The sequence below is a fragment of the Xyrauchen texanus genome, chromosome 37 (assembly GCF_025860055.1).
Source record: "Xyrauchen texanus isolate HMW12.3.18 chromosome 37, RBS_HiC_50CHRs, whole genome shotgun sequence".
NCBI classification, from domain to species: Eukaryota; Metazoa; Chordata; class Actinopteri; order Cypriniformes; family Catostomidae; genus Xyrauchen; species Xyrauchen texanus.
The window spans coordinates 28,584,164-28,602,718 of record NC_068312.1 but is presented as its reverse complement, the minus strand read 5'-3'; the positions used below and the strand labels follow the sequence as shown (position 1 = coordinate 28,602,718).

General features: G+C 36.4%; 1 protein-coding gene across 4 annotated transcripts; it reads left to right on the top strand.

The window, feature by feature from the left end:
• The first annotated feature begins 2,596 nt into the window (after positions 1-2,596).
• LOC127630963 (single-stranded DNA-binding protein 3-like) lies at positions 2,597-16,751 on the top strand. Of its 4 annotated transcripts, none has more exons than XM_052108876.1 (18): positions 2,597-2,754; positions 3,430-3,502; positions 3,619-3,680; positions 3,772-3,856; positions 7,563-7,652; positions 10,071-10,142; positions 10,340-10,399; positions 10,519-10,579; positions 10,681-10,739; positions 11,297-11,355; positions 11,455-11,500; positions 11,615-11,650; positions 11,750-11,804; positions 12,836-12,900; positions 13,076-13,148; positions 13,269-13,297; positions 13,468-13,566; positions 15,180-16,751. In XM_052108876.1, exons 1-18 carry the CDS (start codon positions 2,699-2,701, stop codon positions 15,207-15,209), a joined length of 1,110 nt encoding a protein of 369 aa, XP_051964836.1. In that variant the 5' UTR covers positions 2,597-2,698; the 3' UTR covers positions 15,210-16,751. The 4 variants fall into 4 exon arrangements, with proteins under 4 accessions (XP_051964836.1, XP_051964835.1, XP_051964839.1 ...); XM_052108875.1 differs by having other exon boundaries at positions 15,177-16,751; XM_052108879.1 differs by lacking the exon at positions 10,071-10,142.
• Positions 16,752-18,555: the final 1,804 nt, after the last annotated feature.

The window sequence follows — 18,555 nt, the reverse complement described above, 5'->3', positions numbered from 1 at the left end:
AGTATAAAATAATAATAATATAAATGATACATTTTAATAATACAAAATAAAATATTTAAAGGCGATCTTTAGCAGTTTAAATCTTGCTCTTTATTTTACAATAAATAACATTCTTGGATAAACAGTTACTGAATATCGATATGATGCATGCTCTAAAAACAGCCATGTGCGGAACACTTTTAAACATGTGCAAAATAACATATGAAGTAGGAGAATTGCAGCCTGATCTGTCACAGGACAAAGAAGTTTTATCTGTAAAAGATGCCGTGCCATAGTGATCAATCTGCGAGAGATTAACTCTGCTTGTAATTAACACAAGACTGTTCACACACTCAAATAGTTCAATTAGCTATGACATCTAAGTCCAGAAAACAATATATAAAGCAGCTACACAATAGCTTTCATATGGCATTTCCAATTGACAGCATAAAACATTTAAGGAATTAACCAATCACATCCCATAATCATTGCCCATGCATTATCTTCTGAAGTATATAAAACATACCCCTAAAGATTTCACTGGAGGTTAAAGGTGTGACATTCCAGTGTCTACTAGCCTGAATTTAAACCAATGGTATGCATTAGCTGGTTATATAAAAAAAAAAAAAGAGTAAAAAAATAATTTACGTGTGCAGATTTGCACGAAGAAACAAACTGCTATAGATTCTGAATCTTTGCAAGATATACGAAAATGATGGTGACATTCCTATTCCCAGCAACATGAAGTGTCCACACAAACCACTGTTTGCTAGACAGTTATCATAAGGACTATGAAGTTACTATATATATATATATATATATATATATATATATATATATATATATATATATATATATATATATATATATATACAGTACTGTACAAAAGTCTTAGGCACATAAGATGTTTCACAACAGCATTTGTCTTCAGATGGTTATTTATATATTCAGCTTTATTTACTTTATTACTTTTTAAAATAAAAAAGATTAGAACAGAAGAACAGAGAGGCCTGCAACAGATGTCATGGCCCCCACAAAGCCCCCTACTGAACATTGAGTCAGTCTGGGATTACATGAAGAGAGAGAAGCAATTGAGACAGCATAAATAAATAGAAGAACTGTGGCAAAATTCACCAAGAAGCTTGGAACATCCTATCTGCCAACAACCAAGAAAAACTGTGTCCAGGTGTACATAGGAGAATTGGTGCTGTTTTAAAGGCAAAGGTGGTCACAACTAATATTGATTTAGCCTTTTTATGTTTACTGGACTTTGTAAGACATTAAGTGATAAATGAAAACTATTTATTTCATTATTTTTGAAGACATCCTCAATATGAAAATGTTTTCACAAGTGTCTAAAACATTTGCATAGTGCTGTATATATATACACACACACAAGAAATGTGTTTGTGTGTGTGTGTGTGTGTGTGTGTGTGTGTGTGTGTGTATGTATGTGTGTGTGTATATATATATATATATATATATATATATATATATATATATATATACAGGGTTGGGAGGGTTACTTTTTAAATTTATTCCACTACAGATTTCATGCTGTAAAATGTCATTTGTAATGTATTCCGTTAGATTACTCAAGTTCAGTAATGTATTCTAAACACTTTGGATTACTTGTTCAGCACTGGTAAATGTTTTTACTTTTTAACATTTTCTGACAGTGCAGTAAGACAAAATACACATTAAAAATATATTCTCAGAAAAACCTAAATATCTTATGCAGTGTTGTTTCTAAAACAAGATAAAGCAAATTGATCTTGTTTTAAGGATTTAGCATAAAGATGACAATTCACACAAGTTTTATTTCTATTTCTTGAGCTCCAAACTTCTCTGTCTGCTCTTATGAATCATAAGAAAGTGTTTCACCGATGTTCAAATGCACTTAGATCGCATAATTTATATGTATACATTTTTCCATCTGAAAGGACTAAATATTAAATGAAACAAATGACAGTAAACTGCAAAGTAATCTCTTCAGTAATCAAAATACTTTTTGACTGTAACTGTATTCTAATTACCAATTATTTTAATTTACAGTTATTTATATTCTGTATTTTAAATACATAATCCTGTTACATGTATTTCCCAACCCCATGTATATATAGTAACAAATGTAACAGGATTACATATTTAAAATACAAGATTACGGCAAATATATTGCAAAGTGTGCAAATAGGATTACACTTTTTGAACATATATATAACTGATGAGGTAGGCTATGTGGAAATATTATATATAATGTTACACTTTCTTATTTTTTTAAACTGAAATAGACTGTTCCAGTATTTTTTATTCAGGCCAAAATTAATTCCTATTGTTAAATGATTCAGCAAAAATAATTTGTCCAGATTAAACTTTCTCACAGCTTTACTAGTATAACATGTAGTCCCCTTAAAGCATCAAAACAAACAAATAAATGTGTTTAATGTAATCCCAAAGAATCACAGGAAATTGAAGGAAGGAACTATTTGGTCAACGAGAAGACGTCACCCCGGTCCACCACGCACGAGAAATGTCGCTCTGCTATTGGCCATCACTCTTGTCAATCAATCAAACGACTCCACCCACATCAGTGGTCATGTTTGGTTGAGAACGCACCAGTGTGTTTAGTTTGTGCAGTCGAACCTGGAGCAGTGACAGATGAATTGTCGAAAATAGAGGAAAAGGGAACACGGGCGACTCTCCCGTGCACACAAAAAACATGTTTCCCAAAGGCAAAAGCTCCGTCGTGCCGTCGGATGGTCAAGCTCGGGAAAAGTAAGGTCTTTTGAATATCGCCTGTCGTGCGAGTGTTATTGTCTTGGATGTAGCCTATTGTTAGAGCAGTATGGGCACGGCTGCATATGGAGAGTATGCTGCTGCTATAGGCTTGTCTCGAGAGCGTTGAATCGAAAGTGCCCGACCGTGCGCCATTCTGGGTTCCCCCTCTTGGCACAGAGCTTTCGCCTTTAGTCATTGTGACGTGCTTAAGAATAAAAAACGTTTCTTTTTAAATCACTTTTTTCCAGAACGTTTAAGTTTGAATGTAACGATTTGATATTATGTATGCGGGACGGGCGCTACATTGTATCCTTGTTTCATTTAGCCTCAGACGCCAGTCTTGGAGGGGAGTGAGTCCCGTCTTTTGTTTAGTTTTTATGGTTTTTCACATGTTTTTGAAGTGCAGCTTTCCTCAGTGTGGGGTTTATGAATAAAAACCAATCTTATATTAATTAATATTACTAATATTGTAAACGTTACATTTAATGTTAACATACTTTTTTTTTGTAACCATGGACACTATTCAAGAAGAAGCACGAGAGGAGTATAACATAATGATTCCTTGATTTTGTCCTTGTCATATTTGATGCATTTATATATGTATGTATGTATATGTGTGTGTCATTTGTTGCCTTAATCACTTAATATTGTTGTTTCTCTGCTTCTTTGCAGGTTAGCTTTGTATGTTTATGAATATTTGTTACACATTGGCGCTCAGAAGTCTGCACAGACTTTTCTATCAGAAGTAAGAACTAGAACCTCAGTGGATGAGCATATTTTTTTCAACATTTATCATCAGTGCTATACAATCTTAGACTGAATTTTTAGATGAAAAAGTAATATTTTTCTGGTCCATTCTAGATCCGATGGGAAAAGAACATCACGTTAGGAGACCCTCCTGGCTTCCTGCATTCCTGGTGGTGGTGAGTATTTTAAGTGTATTTTGTAAAAACTCATTAAGGCCCTCCATTGGGATTCTGTAGACTCATTTGACCACTTCCTTCTTTTTCCTAGTGTCTTTTGGGATCTGTACTGTGCAGCTCCAGAGAGGAGAGATACATGTGAGCATTCAAGTGAGGCGAAGGCATTCCATGACTATGTGAGTACATAAAAACACAGACTGATTCAAAAAAGGAATACAGATGTAAAGGTGACATGTATTTCATGTCCCAGTTACTCTTGTGGAATCAGGAAGAGACTCAGTTTTTGTTGTATAATAAGGAAATCCAAACAGTTCTGTGTGTGGGTAGAATGTAATGATCATTCCAACAATTGCAGTGTTGTCCGCAGGGTTTTCGATGTAATCAACACCATTTCTAGGTGAATGTAATACATGCTACGGACAACTTTACAGGATTATGTTGGATCTGGAAGTCCAGGGTATCACTGTAGCATAATATGCTAATCTTGTTCAGTAAATGGTACACAAAACCAAGTGGGATAGTTGCAAAATTATGATCAGATACACCCTATTTTGAGCATTTTCAGCATTGTCATGTACATGATGTTTGGCTGGTAGGAAATGGAGGCAGCTTTGAGCTTTAAAACACATTTGCATGACTGAAGATTGAAGCCAGGAATGCTCTGATTATTGACAGATAGTTCATAAATGCTTTAAATTGCACTTTGTAAAATGGATTTGTTGAGAGAAGCCCTTTTAAAATGGCATGACTTTGCTTACAAATGCAATAAAAACATTTGAGGCAATTGCGTGGATACATATCAGTTTTTAAAATGTTTTTATTAAAAAAAGCAAGAACGTAATATGGGGGGGTTCTGGTGTAGGCTGTGTTCACATGATATGTTGCATTTTGCTGCACTTTTAAATTTGCTCTATTAGGTCATGCACTAGAAAGGCATCTTTGATTGTTCAAACATCTCACTGTTTTTTTCAGCACCTTGCTCCATGTGTGTTAAGATGTTGTGTCAAGTTTATAAAACCTTTAAAAGCCCATCTCAAGACCCTTATGATCTGTTCAATTGCAGTGTGCTCCTCTTGCTGTTTTCGAATGCAAGAATCTTGTGTGAACAGCCCCTTAAATAGTAAAACCTGTTTGGTGACATATCTTATTGTCAGTTCCATGTGTGTTCCAAACAGTTCACGGCAGAATGGCACAACACTTGGGCCTAAACCTCTAGCTTTATTCTACTACCAATAATAAATGGCTGCTGTTATCTAGCCGCAAGCTTTGGTGATGGGCCACGGGGTCAGAGATCACATTCAGCGAGTCCAAAAACCAACTCTTGCTCTTATGTCTAGATGCTCTAATCTGAAAGATGCTGCCATGCACTGATATATGAAACATTATCCATCATTTGAAAACTAGCTGTTTAACTCCTGCATGTTCAGTATGGTTGGAACTACAGGACCGCGGTAGGTCGTTTAAGGGCATCATGTTCTGAAGTCATTGTGTGATCTGCTCTGTCTCCTGTCTTTGTGCCCAGCTGTGGTCGGAACCGTGGCGTGAGGTCTCTGCTGTCTTTTCTCTAGAGGGTGGGGGGAGGAGGCTGGCTGTGCCCTCTTTAAACCGTGGCCATGTTGTTTTCATGCTGTGTCAGGGGAAACACTCCCCCTCGGGCTGCGGTGGGGAACGCTAGTGATTGATGGCTGTCATGGAGCCTGTTGGTAGGCAGATTTAGGGAGGAGGGAAGAGACAGATGCTCTCTGGGACGAGGTGCTTAGCAGAGAGCAGCAGCAAACTTGAAGTGTGAGGGGAGGTTGAGCCGTGGGAAGAAGGAACATTTTCTCAATTTGTTTTTCCATTATTCTAAAAGGTTTTGGTGATATGTTGTTAGGTTGCAGACGGAAGCCCAAACTATCATGTTTCTAACAGGAATTGTTCAATAAACTAATGAAAGTGGATGGTGATGATTATAACTGACAGGCCCCAAAAAAACCAAAAGTGCAAAAAAGTAGTCCATTTGACTCGTATACTATATTCTATGTAGTCTGAATCCCTTTATATGAGGAACAGACCAATATTTAAGCTGTTATTCACTGATAAACTTCCCCTCTGCTGGAGAACACAAATCTAATTTGTACTAGTTTGAAATTAAAAAAATGGTGCCTTTGGATGCATTGCACCAGGTGAGATGTCATTAGTACCAGATGCCATTGGATCTTCAAGCAAGTTTGAATGAACGCAAATTAGATTTTAAAGCTTGGCTGTATAAATCTCAATCCCTTTTTTTTTTGTTTTTTTTGTGGAAATGATCAGCTTTGAGATTTCTGCTTCTCCTTTTTTTTTTTTTTGGAGTGACCTATGTCTATGTATTTTGCTGTCTAAACAACAGATCGGTTTAATGTCTTTTGCTATAAAATGTTCTCAAATAATTAAAAATCCTTGTAAGTAAAAGACCCCACTGCCCTTTGCGCTATTCATTTTTATAGTCTGAATGAAAAGCATAGCTGCTTCATTCTTGCAGATCATTCTCGGTCTGACTTTCCATTGGTCAGTCCTGATCAGTGTTGTTCCATGAGTGTCAAATGCTCTTCTTTCTTACATCCTGCCTGTGGTATTTCACAGCACACTCTCAAAAGCCTCGCTCGGTTAACTTAGGCTGAAGTGTGACAGTCAGCAGACCACACTGTGCTTTTTCCACAGGAATTATATGCATGATCAAATCCCTGTTGAGCTTGGAAAATCTAGTTCTCTCTTCTTTAGACCTTAAAATTGGATTTTACACCAGTCAGTTGTGGCTGTTTTGTTGGCTCGGATACACTTCATGAGTGCTTGCCTCAAATACATTTTTGACCTAAAAATATTGGCCAGTCTAATTAATCTGCTGATATATATATATATATATATATATATATATATATTATATTAGGGCTGTCGATTTAACGCGTTAATTCAGTGCGATTTAATTTTACAAGAAATAACGCATTAAAAAAAATGTATGCAATTAATCGCACTTCCCCCGGACCATAATAAGGAAGAGTCCTGAGAAATGCAAGCTTGTAGTACTACCTGTTTACTCCAGAGGGCAGTAAGTGAAATTTCAGCTGTATGAGCAAAGTGCAGTTTATACAGTGAAGAAAACACTTCAGTAGGCAGAACAACACAAAACATGCGTTAGGTTCTTGCATTCAAAACTTGGAGCACAAATGCGAACTAAGGCATCTCAAGATGTGTTTAAAGATTGTTTAAAGATTGAGTATTAAACTATATTTAACTTGTGACCTAAACATTTTATGTTTATGATGCAATGCACCCGAGGTGCTACACAAGCATGTCTGATGCAGGGTGTGGCTGGATTTCCAAAATAATTTTTTTTTTTATTTATATATAATTTTTAAATATTTAAAGATAACTATGTATAATTAGATATTGATATAAATATGTATAATCATTATATATTGAATTATTGTTATATAAGGGGCTTTCTCAGCAAATATTTGTATACGCGATTATTTGTGATTAATTAGCACCATGTAATTAATTCGATTAAAAATGTTAATCGATTGACAGCCCTAATATATATATATATATATATATATATATATATATATATATATATATATATATATATATATATATATATATATATATATATATAATAATTATTATTAAAAAATTCAAAAGTGAAGAATAATAGCGTCTCATTTGCGGTCCTTAGATTTTGTCATGTATCAATGTACCATTTTTATATCGGCCATTGACAACCCCATATTGGCCGAGCACTAGTTTTCCATTTTATTCCCATGTTCAGACAAAAAACTTGGTAGCTTCATGCTATTAATTGCATAAGGAAAAAGACCTGTGTATTCTGATCTGTTTGTTCCTCACAAAATGTGTCTGCAGAGTGCCGCAGCAGCCCCGAGTCCTGTTCTTGGGAACATGCCACCAGGAGATGGCATGCCAGGTGGACCCATGCCTCCTGGATTCTTCCAGGTTAGATCTTGTTCCTACCCTCTGTCTAGACCTCTTCGCCTTTGAGAGATATTTAAGATTGAGTTGAAAATACAAAACAGATTTCCCTCCATATATACACTACCAGTTCAGAGTTTAGACATCTAATAATTCTTTATATTGCTTTCCACATTTTAGAATAAGTCATCAAAGCAATGATATAACAAATGGACGCATGGGAATTATGTAGTGACCAAAAATGTTAAAACGAATCAAAAAAATATAATATTTTAGCTTCTTCAAAGTAGCCAACCTTTGTCAAGATCAGGGATTTTCAAACTTTTTGATGCTAAGGATGATGATCTCCTTGCAAGGGACCTCCTGTGAGGTAAACATGATATTATAAAGATATGTTGTTTGCAAAATGAAAATAAATGGCTTTTATAATGCAATTGTACTAAAGAAAAATTTATTATTCAAACTTTATATGGAAAATATATACATTTTTATTTATTTGACAGGGTCTTTTTTCTATTGTAGTTATGTATGATGTTTGTACGTGAAGAGAACAATGTTCAACTCAATTCAAATTTATTTGTATAGCACTTTTCATGTCTTCATGAGATATATTTTTAACAGCTTTTAAAGAGAATGTGAAGTACAACCCTTATTTCTTAAAAATAAGATTTGTTTTTATTTCTTCACAATATATGAAATTACATGCAGATTTCAAGGTGCAATATTTAAAAATGTTCATGTAATATTTGCCTTTTTGTTTGCCAATGTGTGAACGGCTTGTTACGCAACTTAAAAAATTAGCTCTTCCCGGACTTCCTAGGTTGCCTATTAAAGCCTGTAGACTGATTTTCATGCAAAGGGAGTGGGTCGCTTTTGCCGGGAAAATCCAAAGGATGTGAAGTTCATGCGCGCTCCCGAGAACCTTGCGTCAGACACAGTAGCTTCTCTTCTGCTATTCAACAGAGACAACAGTCTGCAACACTAGGTAACGTTATCTTAGAGATGGAATCCAGCAAACGGTCGGCTCCTAGCACAACACCAACTCCTACACAATCTCAGAGTAAGCCAAAAAAATAAAAAATGAGCGAAAACGTGGTAGAGCGAAAACTAGAACATCGGTAGGGCATTTGATTCCTGGAGGGACATTAGATCGGTTTTTGGGATCAAAACTGACCCTGAATTGGCATTCTTCTTATTGGACAGGTAAGCTTACATAACTGCAAAGCATGTGAAATATAGTGCCATAAGGATTGATCTGTATAATTTTAGCTAACTTGATCTTGCCCGCTAACGCTTACGAATTGCAAGTGTAACAACTTGATTATATAGAAAATATATACAATATATTATTATAAAACAATAGTGCATCAATTTATCAAAATGACAGATGTGATGGAATCGCTTCAATACTGAATTGTGTCAACATATTTATAATGTTCAATCTATTTTATAAACCGCTACTGTCATCCACCAAATTTAGCTAACAGCTATTGATAAAGTTGGCTAGCTAACACGTCATAGGCTATCGTATAAATGCATTGAATTGTGTCAACATATTTATAATGTTCAATCTATTTTATAAACTGCTACTGTCATCCACCAAATTTAGCAACAGCTATTGATAAAGTTGGCTAGCTAACACGTCATAGGCTATCGTATAAATGCAGTCAATGTATCATGCTATGAAAAGTGATTACTTCAAGCTACAGTCTCACATAATCAGACCTATATCCACACTTTGTTTTAACCCTGTTCCAGAACTGGAGAGTCAAATATAATATGCAATCTCAAAGTTTGTAGTAAAACAATCATAACTGTGTAATTTTAATTATGCTACCTAATCTGTTAGCATGATGCTGGTGAATCATGTTCAGCCTGTTTGTACGTTACGTCATTGTTTTGATCGATGCTCGCTCGCGTGCGTCCCTATTGAGTGTGCGCGTGATCACGAGCAACAGGTAGATGGCTGCAGTTCACCTCAGTGGTATGTTGAAAAAGTAATGTTAACTTAGTCCTGTTTTTTTTTCTCACAAGCATTTCCACAAGTTTTGAGTGGTAGTGTAAGTGTTTTTTAATTTAATAGCCTCGAGTAAAAGGAAAGAATAGTAGCGCTCTGACTAGTCGCTGTTGTGCAATGTCAAGTGTTTGCTAATTTTGGATTCTTCACTAAATTTGCTCTTAACAATCTCTCTTATTCTTCACTTTCTCTCATTGATTCATTTGTTTGATGTACTTTATGCTGTACCAGAATACTTTTACTCTTTCAGTGTGGGGTTAGCTGTTCAGTCAACAGTCACCATGGTGCTATGCTTTTTTCAGCTCTTCAAATTGCCTAATGACTCTCTCCCTATTTTTTCTTCATCTCTCTATCATTCTCTCTCTTTTGTCATTTTTCTCACTTGCTCCCTTTCCCTCGCTTGTATGGTCTCTTCACTTTCTTAGGGCCCTCCCGGCTCCCAGGCCTCCCCTCACGCTCCTCCTCCCCCTAACAGTATGATGGGACCCCACGGCCAGGTAGCGGCTCCTGTCTGTTCACAGACTACTTCATTTGGCTCTTTCTCCCCACTGTATTTTCTTATGTCTTGCTGTTAGCCTGCTCTGCTGAGCTGTGGTTATTTCATGTTCTCACAGGGCAGACGCCCATGTGTTTTTTAGTTTCAGGCAAAATGTCAGTGTAACGGTTTTATGACAGGTTGTGATTTGTGTTGCAGCCTTTCATGTCACCTCGCTTTGGTGGGGGACCAAGACCACCCATCAGAATGGGGAACCAGGTTAGTTGATCAAAACGTTCTTTAAGGCAGTGTTGATCTGTTCTTTAGTTACAGGACAAAGTTAGTGCTTTAGATTAAGGAACTTCTATGTCTATATAAATGTCTCAACCCTTGTCCAGCCTCCTGGTGGAGTACCAACCGCTCAGCCAATGCTCCCAAACATGGATCCTAGACTACAGGGTGAGCCTTAATGATGTCTGTCTGACTTAATTTACATTTGGAATAATCAGCTTTGATAAAATAACTGCAAGTGGTTTGACTTCTCCTTTCTCCATCCGAAGGGCCAATGCAGAGGATGAATGTTCCCAGAGGAATGGGTCCTATGGGCCCCAGTCCCCAGGTAATATCACGGAGTCAATGTGTAAAATATAATAACATCTTTTATTATCTTCTATGAGGACTTTTATTGGAATTATGTATTTTTGTTTTGTAGCCTTAAAGTGATAGTTCACCCAAAAATTGAAATGGAGTCATTTACTCACCCTCATAGTGTTCCAAACACTATAGGTTTTTGTTCGGTGGAACACAAAAGGAGATGTTAAACTCAATGTTTGGGACTGACATCCTCAGTCACCAATTACTTCAGTTGAATAAAAAAAAAATGCCTATCATGTGTTTTATGAAATAAAGTCATACGGTTTGGAAAAGCATGATGGTGAGAAATTATTAACTATCCCTTTAAGAAAACCCAGATCTAATTTCCACTGATCTGTCCATTGAATCTATAAATGTTTTATTAATATATTGTTTTCTGTTAATACTATTAATATCTTAATTTGTTTTTCTTTAATCTATAAACTCTACTAGACTGTTTTTATTTCTAAAATGTTCAAAGTTTTATGTTATATTTTGTCAATGACAATAATAATGATTCATAGTCTTTTAATTCCTTTTAAGAATTTTGGAGGAGGGATGAGACCACCACACAACTCTATGGGCATGCCAGGAGTGAACATGTAAAATACTGCAAACTAAGACATTTTTATGACTTGTTGTATGACATGAATGATGAAATGGAAACTGAAACATAAAACGTATTCATCTGTGTCTTGCAGGGGGCCTGGAAATGGCAGACCACCGTGGCCAAATCCAAACAACAATGTAATTTGGACTTTCCTATTAATATTCAAATTAGTACAGTGACTGCTTTAATTTGATCAAATGAATAAACTGCATGGCCAGAAATAGGTTAAAAGTCTGTTTGTTCCATTATAGATGCCTTATTCATCACCATCTCCTGGTGCATATGGGGTAAGAAGGGAATCTAATTCTACTGCACGTTTTATATATTCGTTGTTATTGTGCAGCAAGACTTTTGGTGTATAACCATCTGTAATCTGTTTCCTCAAGGGTCCACAAGGAGGGGGACCTCCAGGAACACCTGGAATTGTCCCTAGTCCAGCAGGTCAGTTTGTCACTTTAGACACTATAATTCATCTGAAAGTCATTTATAACGTTCTAAAAAGACTTCTATTGGAATTATTTTAGTTTATCTTTATTTGCATGGATGTGATAATATAGCACATCCTTTATTTTATTTTTTTATCAAATCAAATCACTTTGTCACACGACCATATGCACAAGTGCAACTGTGGGTGAAAGTCTTGTGTGCTGTTCCGAGCAACATAGCAGTCATGACAGTGACGAGACATATACCAATATGAAAAGCATGGTCATGTCGAAATAATTTTTTTGTGCTAATCAGCATTCACAAATGCTGTTGGTGGAGCTTAACTTTATTAAACCCAGACTATTCCTCAAGCAAAATGCAGATTTCATTTTACTTGATGTTCCAGCTTATCTTTTAAAGGAGTAGTTCACCCAAAATGAAAATGTTCTCATAATTTACTCACCCTCATGCCATCCCAGATGTGTATGACTTTCTTTCATCTGCTGAACACAAATTAAGATTTTTAGAAGAATATCTCAGCTCTGTAGTTCCATAGAGTGCAAGTGAAAGGGCAACATTGAAGTACTCCAGACGACTCCAGTGGTTAAATCAATGTCTTTAGAAGCAATATGAGAGGTGTGGGTGAGAAACAGATCAATATTTAAGTGTTTTTTGTTTTTTTTAACTATAAATTATCCCTGCTCAGTCAATCTCTACTTCAGTTTCACTTTCCCATTCTTCTGCTTCTGTTTTTGGTGATTCACAGTCTTAATGCATATCGCCCCTTACTGGGCAGAGACGAGAATTTATGATCAAAATTACTTAAATGTTGATTCGTTTCTTACCACACCTATCCTATCTTATCTGAACACATTAATTTATGTTGTATAGATTACTTACAAATCTGAAATATATTTGTTTTAAATCTTATATGCATTCTGCAGAAGAAACTCATAAACATCTGGATTCAATTATGAATTTTGATTTTTGGGTGAACTATCCCTTTAATATCTCTAGCCAATTAATGAAACATCTCTCACCCTCAGACTCCAACAACTCCAGTGAAAACCTGTACACCATGATAAACTCAGGAGGAGGAGGTCGAAACAGCGTAAGAGATTTGCTGACTCGTTTCTCGGAGGCACACCCTTCAGTAATTGCTGGTGTAGTCCATTAACACACTAGAAGTGTCCTTTTTCTTTGTTTGTGTTAAATGTCTTTCATCAGTCATTTTATTATTACTGTTTGATGGAACATGTCCTTACATTACCTCTGGTTTTGTCCAGTTTCCCATAGGCCCAGGCTCTGAGGGCCCTCTAGGGGCCATGGCAGGAATGGACCCAATGCATATGAATGGAGGTAATGACTTTTTATATTTGAAATCTTAACACTGATCAAACAACCATATTTTTATTAACCATTTGATGGCATTAATTTCTATTTAGATACAGATCCAAATCTTATTTTTTTTTAATCTAGGTTCAGGTGACCTGGATGGACTTTCAAAGGTGATTTATAATTACTAATTGTTGCATTTTGAGGCAGTGCTGTAGATGTTTTTTTATAGTCACAGTGAGAATTATATTTCACACCATATTTAAAATATTGCTCTTAAAGAATAATTAATTAGCAGGTTATTTAATGTCTTATGAGAACTGGGTAATTGTATTGTCCACAGAATTCTCCCAACAATATGAGTGGCATGAGCAATCCACCTGGGACCCCTAGAGATGAAGATGTAGGAGGCAGCTATCTTCATTCTTTCCAGAATGAGAATGTAAGTGTCAAATTTTTTAGAGACTTTAATGTTTATATTTTGAAGCTCTGTTTTTACAGTTACATTAAGGGGATAGTTCACCCAAAAAGGACATTTCTCATGATTTACATCCCAGATGTTTATGAGTTTCTTCTGCAGAACAAATATAAAGATATTTAGAAGAATATCTCTGCTCTGTAGGTCCTCACAATGTAAGTGAATGGGTGCCAAAAATGTTAAGCTCCAAAATCCTCATAAAAGTAATACATATTACTCCAGTGGTTTAATCCATGTGTTCAGACTAGAGGTCTTCACGGGCCCAAACATTTGTGCCCGAACCAGTCTATTATTTGAAAGCTGGGAGACAGACCCAATTGACACCGATTTCACAGCTGATTCCTATTAAGTTAATTTACAAGTTGTGTAAATTAATTTATGTCTTACCCAATGTAACGTTAGTAGCCTTCTCGCCTGTGCCTGGCCGTGACACATACAATCCATCCTCCTTGCCAAGAAAGTTAGTCAAATGTATACAGGTTTTCTGTGATTCCTCTCTTGCTGATTGAAATAGCATAGCTAATCCACTCATTATTTCAGCTTCAAAAGTCCACTTGCTGTTACGGTGACGGATGACAAACGCGACTTCGAATCGGTTTTGCAGTTTTAGTTTTTTTTGTATCTCGTGTAAGATAACTTTGACTGTTTGCCCTTTTGAACTATAATAACAATTGCTCGCTCATGGCCATGGCTGCTAATGTTAGCATTGCTAATTTGCTATCATGGGCCTTAACTACGCTCTGCCTCTGACGTCACTCAGCTCGTTGTGGCTCCGATCCGTTTTTGCACCTTATTTCCCAGCCCGCACAGTCTCATCCTAATTTTACAATGTTGCAAGATACAACACACACAGCACCATCATAATCCGCACTGTCTGATCATGGCCGGATCTTCTTGGATTGACTCTGGTATTTCACATAATGTTAAACAGACCTGGGACCTGCAGCAATAGAATGGGACTCGACTCCGACCCAGTTGACCATACAGTATAAAACGTGGATCCGTAGCTGTACGGGTCCTGGGTCAGGTCTCGGGTCCTTGGGTTAGGGTGGACCCGTGAAGACCTCTGGATCAGACATGATATTAAAGGTGTGGGCGAGAAACAGATAAATATTTAAGTAACTTTGTCATAATGTTACTTTATTATTTATGCACAAATAATTATCAAAAACAGGAGAAAGTGAAAGTATTTTTCTCACCCACACCCATCATATCGCTTCAGAAGATCTGGATCGTCTGGAGAACTTTTATGTTGCCCTTATGTGGATTTTTGAGCTTCAAAATGTTGGCACACATTACCTTACATTGTTGTGGATCTACATAGCTGAAATATTCTTCCAAAAATCTTTGTTTGTGTTCAGCATATGAAAGTCACACACATCTGGCATTCTTCTACATTAAGTAGATAATAGGGAAACATCATCCAAAAATGAAACTTCTGTCATATGCTCACCCTCATGTTATCCCAACCCATATGACTTTCTTCCATTTTTGTGTAACAGCCTCACAGTCGGTTTGTTTGCCTTTGGCATGTATTGCTTCAAGTTGAGACCTGTGTGTTTCTTTGTTTACAGCAGTACTCTCCCTCCATGACCATGAGCGTCTGATGCCAGTCTGTTTGCTAAGTCTTGAAAACACAGTTGGCGATCTATGACACAGACAGAGTACATATACAGGAAATGGAATTTGGTGGGACTGCCCTGGGTCCTCACAAGTGGTCCCATGCAATATTAAAATTATTTTCATTACTTTTTTTTTTTTTATGGCTATCAAACTTTTTCTCCTCTTAAGATCAGAAGATCTAAATGTGACTCGATGCTCCTGGAATTGTTTTTCTCCCCCTCTGAGGCCATCTCTCATTAAGAAGCAAAGTATGGTTACTGCTGACATAATCTCTGGATGTGTGTACATTTTGTACGGAAGAGGAATATCGCAGTTCACTCTCTCGAATCCGACATCCAACTTCAGCATGGTTTACACGTACAAAACTTTCACCAACCTTTTGACACTGAACTCTCATTCGTGGCCTTGAATTCTGTGAATATTTTATTGCCTTTCAATGACCAGTTTTATTTTTCTCCAGTGAAACGCATCAAGTGGTGAGAGAATGTGGTCTTTTCTGAAAGGGAAAGACTCTGTTGTATTTTACTTGTATACTCTCATTTTTGTCTTTTAAGCATTATAAGCAGCTGCTTTTTACGAATAACTGCATTGACGGGTCCCGTCCTGAAGATTTTTCTCTGCACTGATATCATGTTCACTTTTATTTTTCTGATATTTTGACTGCTGTCTCAATCTTTGGTCAAAGACTGATACATTGATCCTCTCAGATGCTGACCCTGATAAATATACTACCTACGAGACCTTTGCCGCAGTCTCCACAGGCAGGTGACTGGATTACCCGCCTGGATGTCTCCATGCAAAATGTTCGACTGTCGTTGCGTTAATTATTTCATAATGATTTTGTGATGGTGGAAGATACCCATATCATGTTTTTTTTTGTTTGTTTGTTTTTTTTACACACATGTAATTCTCTGCCATGTGCCTCTGTTGTTTTAGCTTTGATAATGGATACTGGTTATGGGGCTCCATCACAGAAGGATGTTGCTTGTGTAAGCCAGACTGTAGTGTGTTCAGGTTTGTTTTGTATTAAGTCTAATTTGAGCAACGTCAGACACAGTCATAATACATTTAGAATGGTAACTTATTCTATTTATACAGACATTTGGTAATTGTTTTACATTTAGTAGTTGTTATGCACTGCTTTTGTTAGCTTGTGCATCATACTTTCAACTGTGGGCTATATAGGCTTGTTAATATATTGACTACTAAATTATTTGGGTCTTTTTTTAGGATATTTTGTCTTTTGATTTCGATCAATCGTTTATACTAATGCAAAAGGAAAGCAGTGTTTGAAAATCTTTCAGCCTACCTTCAGATTCCAGCTCATTGCTTAAAGAGAAAAGGGAAAGCTAAATGTGAAATTATTTTATCTTTGGAAAACTATGTAAAGCTCCTGATGTTCCCAGACTCCTTTAAGGTAGCATCTCTCCTATGGGCCAAGATCCAGCCATTTAATTTCCATGTAAATCATTCTCTTTAAATCAGTGAACCAGTTTCAATGTAAGATAAAGTTGTTCCCAAATTGTCTCAAGCTTCTGTCTGTTTTCACTCATACGTGACACACTAACTACGCTGAACCAGCCCCTCTTGGTCCGTTTTCCCTCCTATGGTCGCAATGCATCAGATTGTAACGAGCAGGGCATATTGTGTGTGCCTGTGTGCAGAGCTCTTTGCTCACCTCTTCTAAGAGAAGAGGCAGCCTCATAGTGGACACTTTTCAGGTGGGCGCTCAGGGAGTCACATACCGGCTGTAAGGTACAAGTGCTTGGAAGCCCTTCTTAAGCTTTCAATTGTTTATGCAAGTGTCTGTAAGTTTCACAAAACTTGGGGCAGGCTTTTTTTTTTTTGCCAGGAAGACGTTAAAGGGATAGTTCACCCAAAATAATTTAACTCCAATGATTATTTTTAGAAGAATATCTCCACTCTTTAGGTCCATACTATGCAATTGAAGCTCCAAAAAGCACATAACGGCAGCATAAATCTAATCCATAAGCAGGGTTGGGGAGTAATGGAATACATGTTACATATTTAAAATGCAAGTATCTGTATTCCACTACAGTTACACTTTAAATTAATGGTAATTAGAATAGTTACATTCAGAAAGTATTTTGATTACTGAAGAAATTACTTGGCATTTTATTATTGTTTGTTTCATTTATATTTAGTCCTTTCAGATGGAAAACATTTATACATATAAATGATTTGAACAAAGGTCAAACACTTTCTTATGATGTGTTACATTCATACGAGCAGACAAAGTAAGTTTGGAGCAGAAGAAATAGAAATAAATCTTGTGTAAATTGTCATCTTTACGCTAAGCTAAAATGCTATTTCTAGCAATTTTAATCAATGTCTTCTGAAGCGATCCAGTTGGTTTTGGATGAGAACAGACCAAAATATAACTCCTTTTTCACTTTGTATCATGCCATTGCAGTCTCTAGGCACGATCATAGTTTCAAGTTTCAAAGCGCTAGATGTCGCTAAAGGAAGTGTAATCGAGCTTGAAATCATGATCGCCAAGGAGAATGCTGTCAAGATTAATAGTGAAAAAGGAATTATATTTTGGTTTGTTCTAACACAAAACCAACTGGATCACTTCAGAAGATGTTGATTTAACAACTGTATGGATCATGTTTATGTGCCTTGATCTGCTTTTTGGAGCTTCAGAGGCCTGGCCATCATTCACTTCCTAGAGAGCTGAAATATTCTTCTAAAAATCTTAATTTGTGTTCAGCAGAAGAAAGGAAGTCATACATATCTGGGATGGCATATGGATGAGTAAATGATGAAAGACTTTACATTTTTGGGTGAACTGTCCTTTTAAATATATTAACATAGGTTCTGTCTACTTTCATGAGGTGGTTTCAGGACAATGGGTAAGGTAAGTTTGGGATAGATCTGTGCCATTCCTGATTAATACGCTGAGAGAATCATGACAGAATAATATAAGGAAAAGTAGTCCTACTGATTATATTGGCATAGTGGAGTCTAATTAGGGCTGCATAATTTTGGAAAAAAAAAATCTAAATTGTTGATTATTTCCTGACATTATAATTGCAATAATTTGGGGTAAGGTTTGCGGGCAGCCTCCAAGTAGGATTTCAATTAGGGCCCCCATATGCTCAGAAATTGGCCGGATGTCTGGGCATAATCTGAATAACGCAAAGCAGTCCTACTGTTTTATGTTTGCCTAATTAGGTCTGCTAGATTAAGACAAAAAATGTCAAATATTTCCCTTAAAATTGTAATTGCGATTAATTACGATTAAGAGAATTTACATTCAAATTTATTTTGGGATGGATCAACTGCAAGCCGTATTCTATAAGCCAG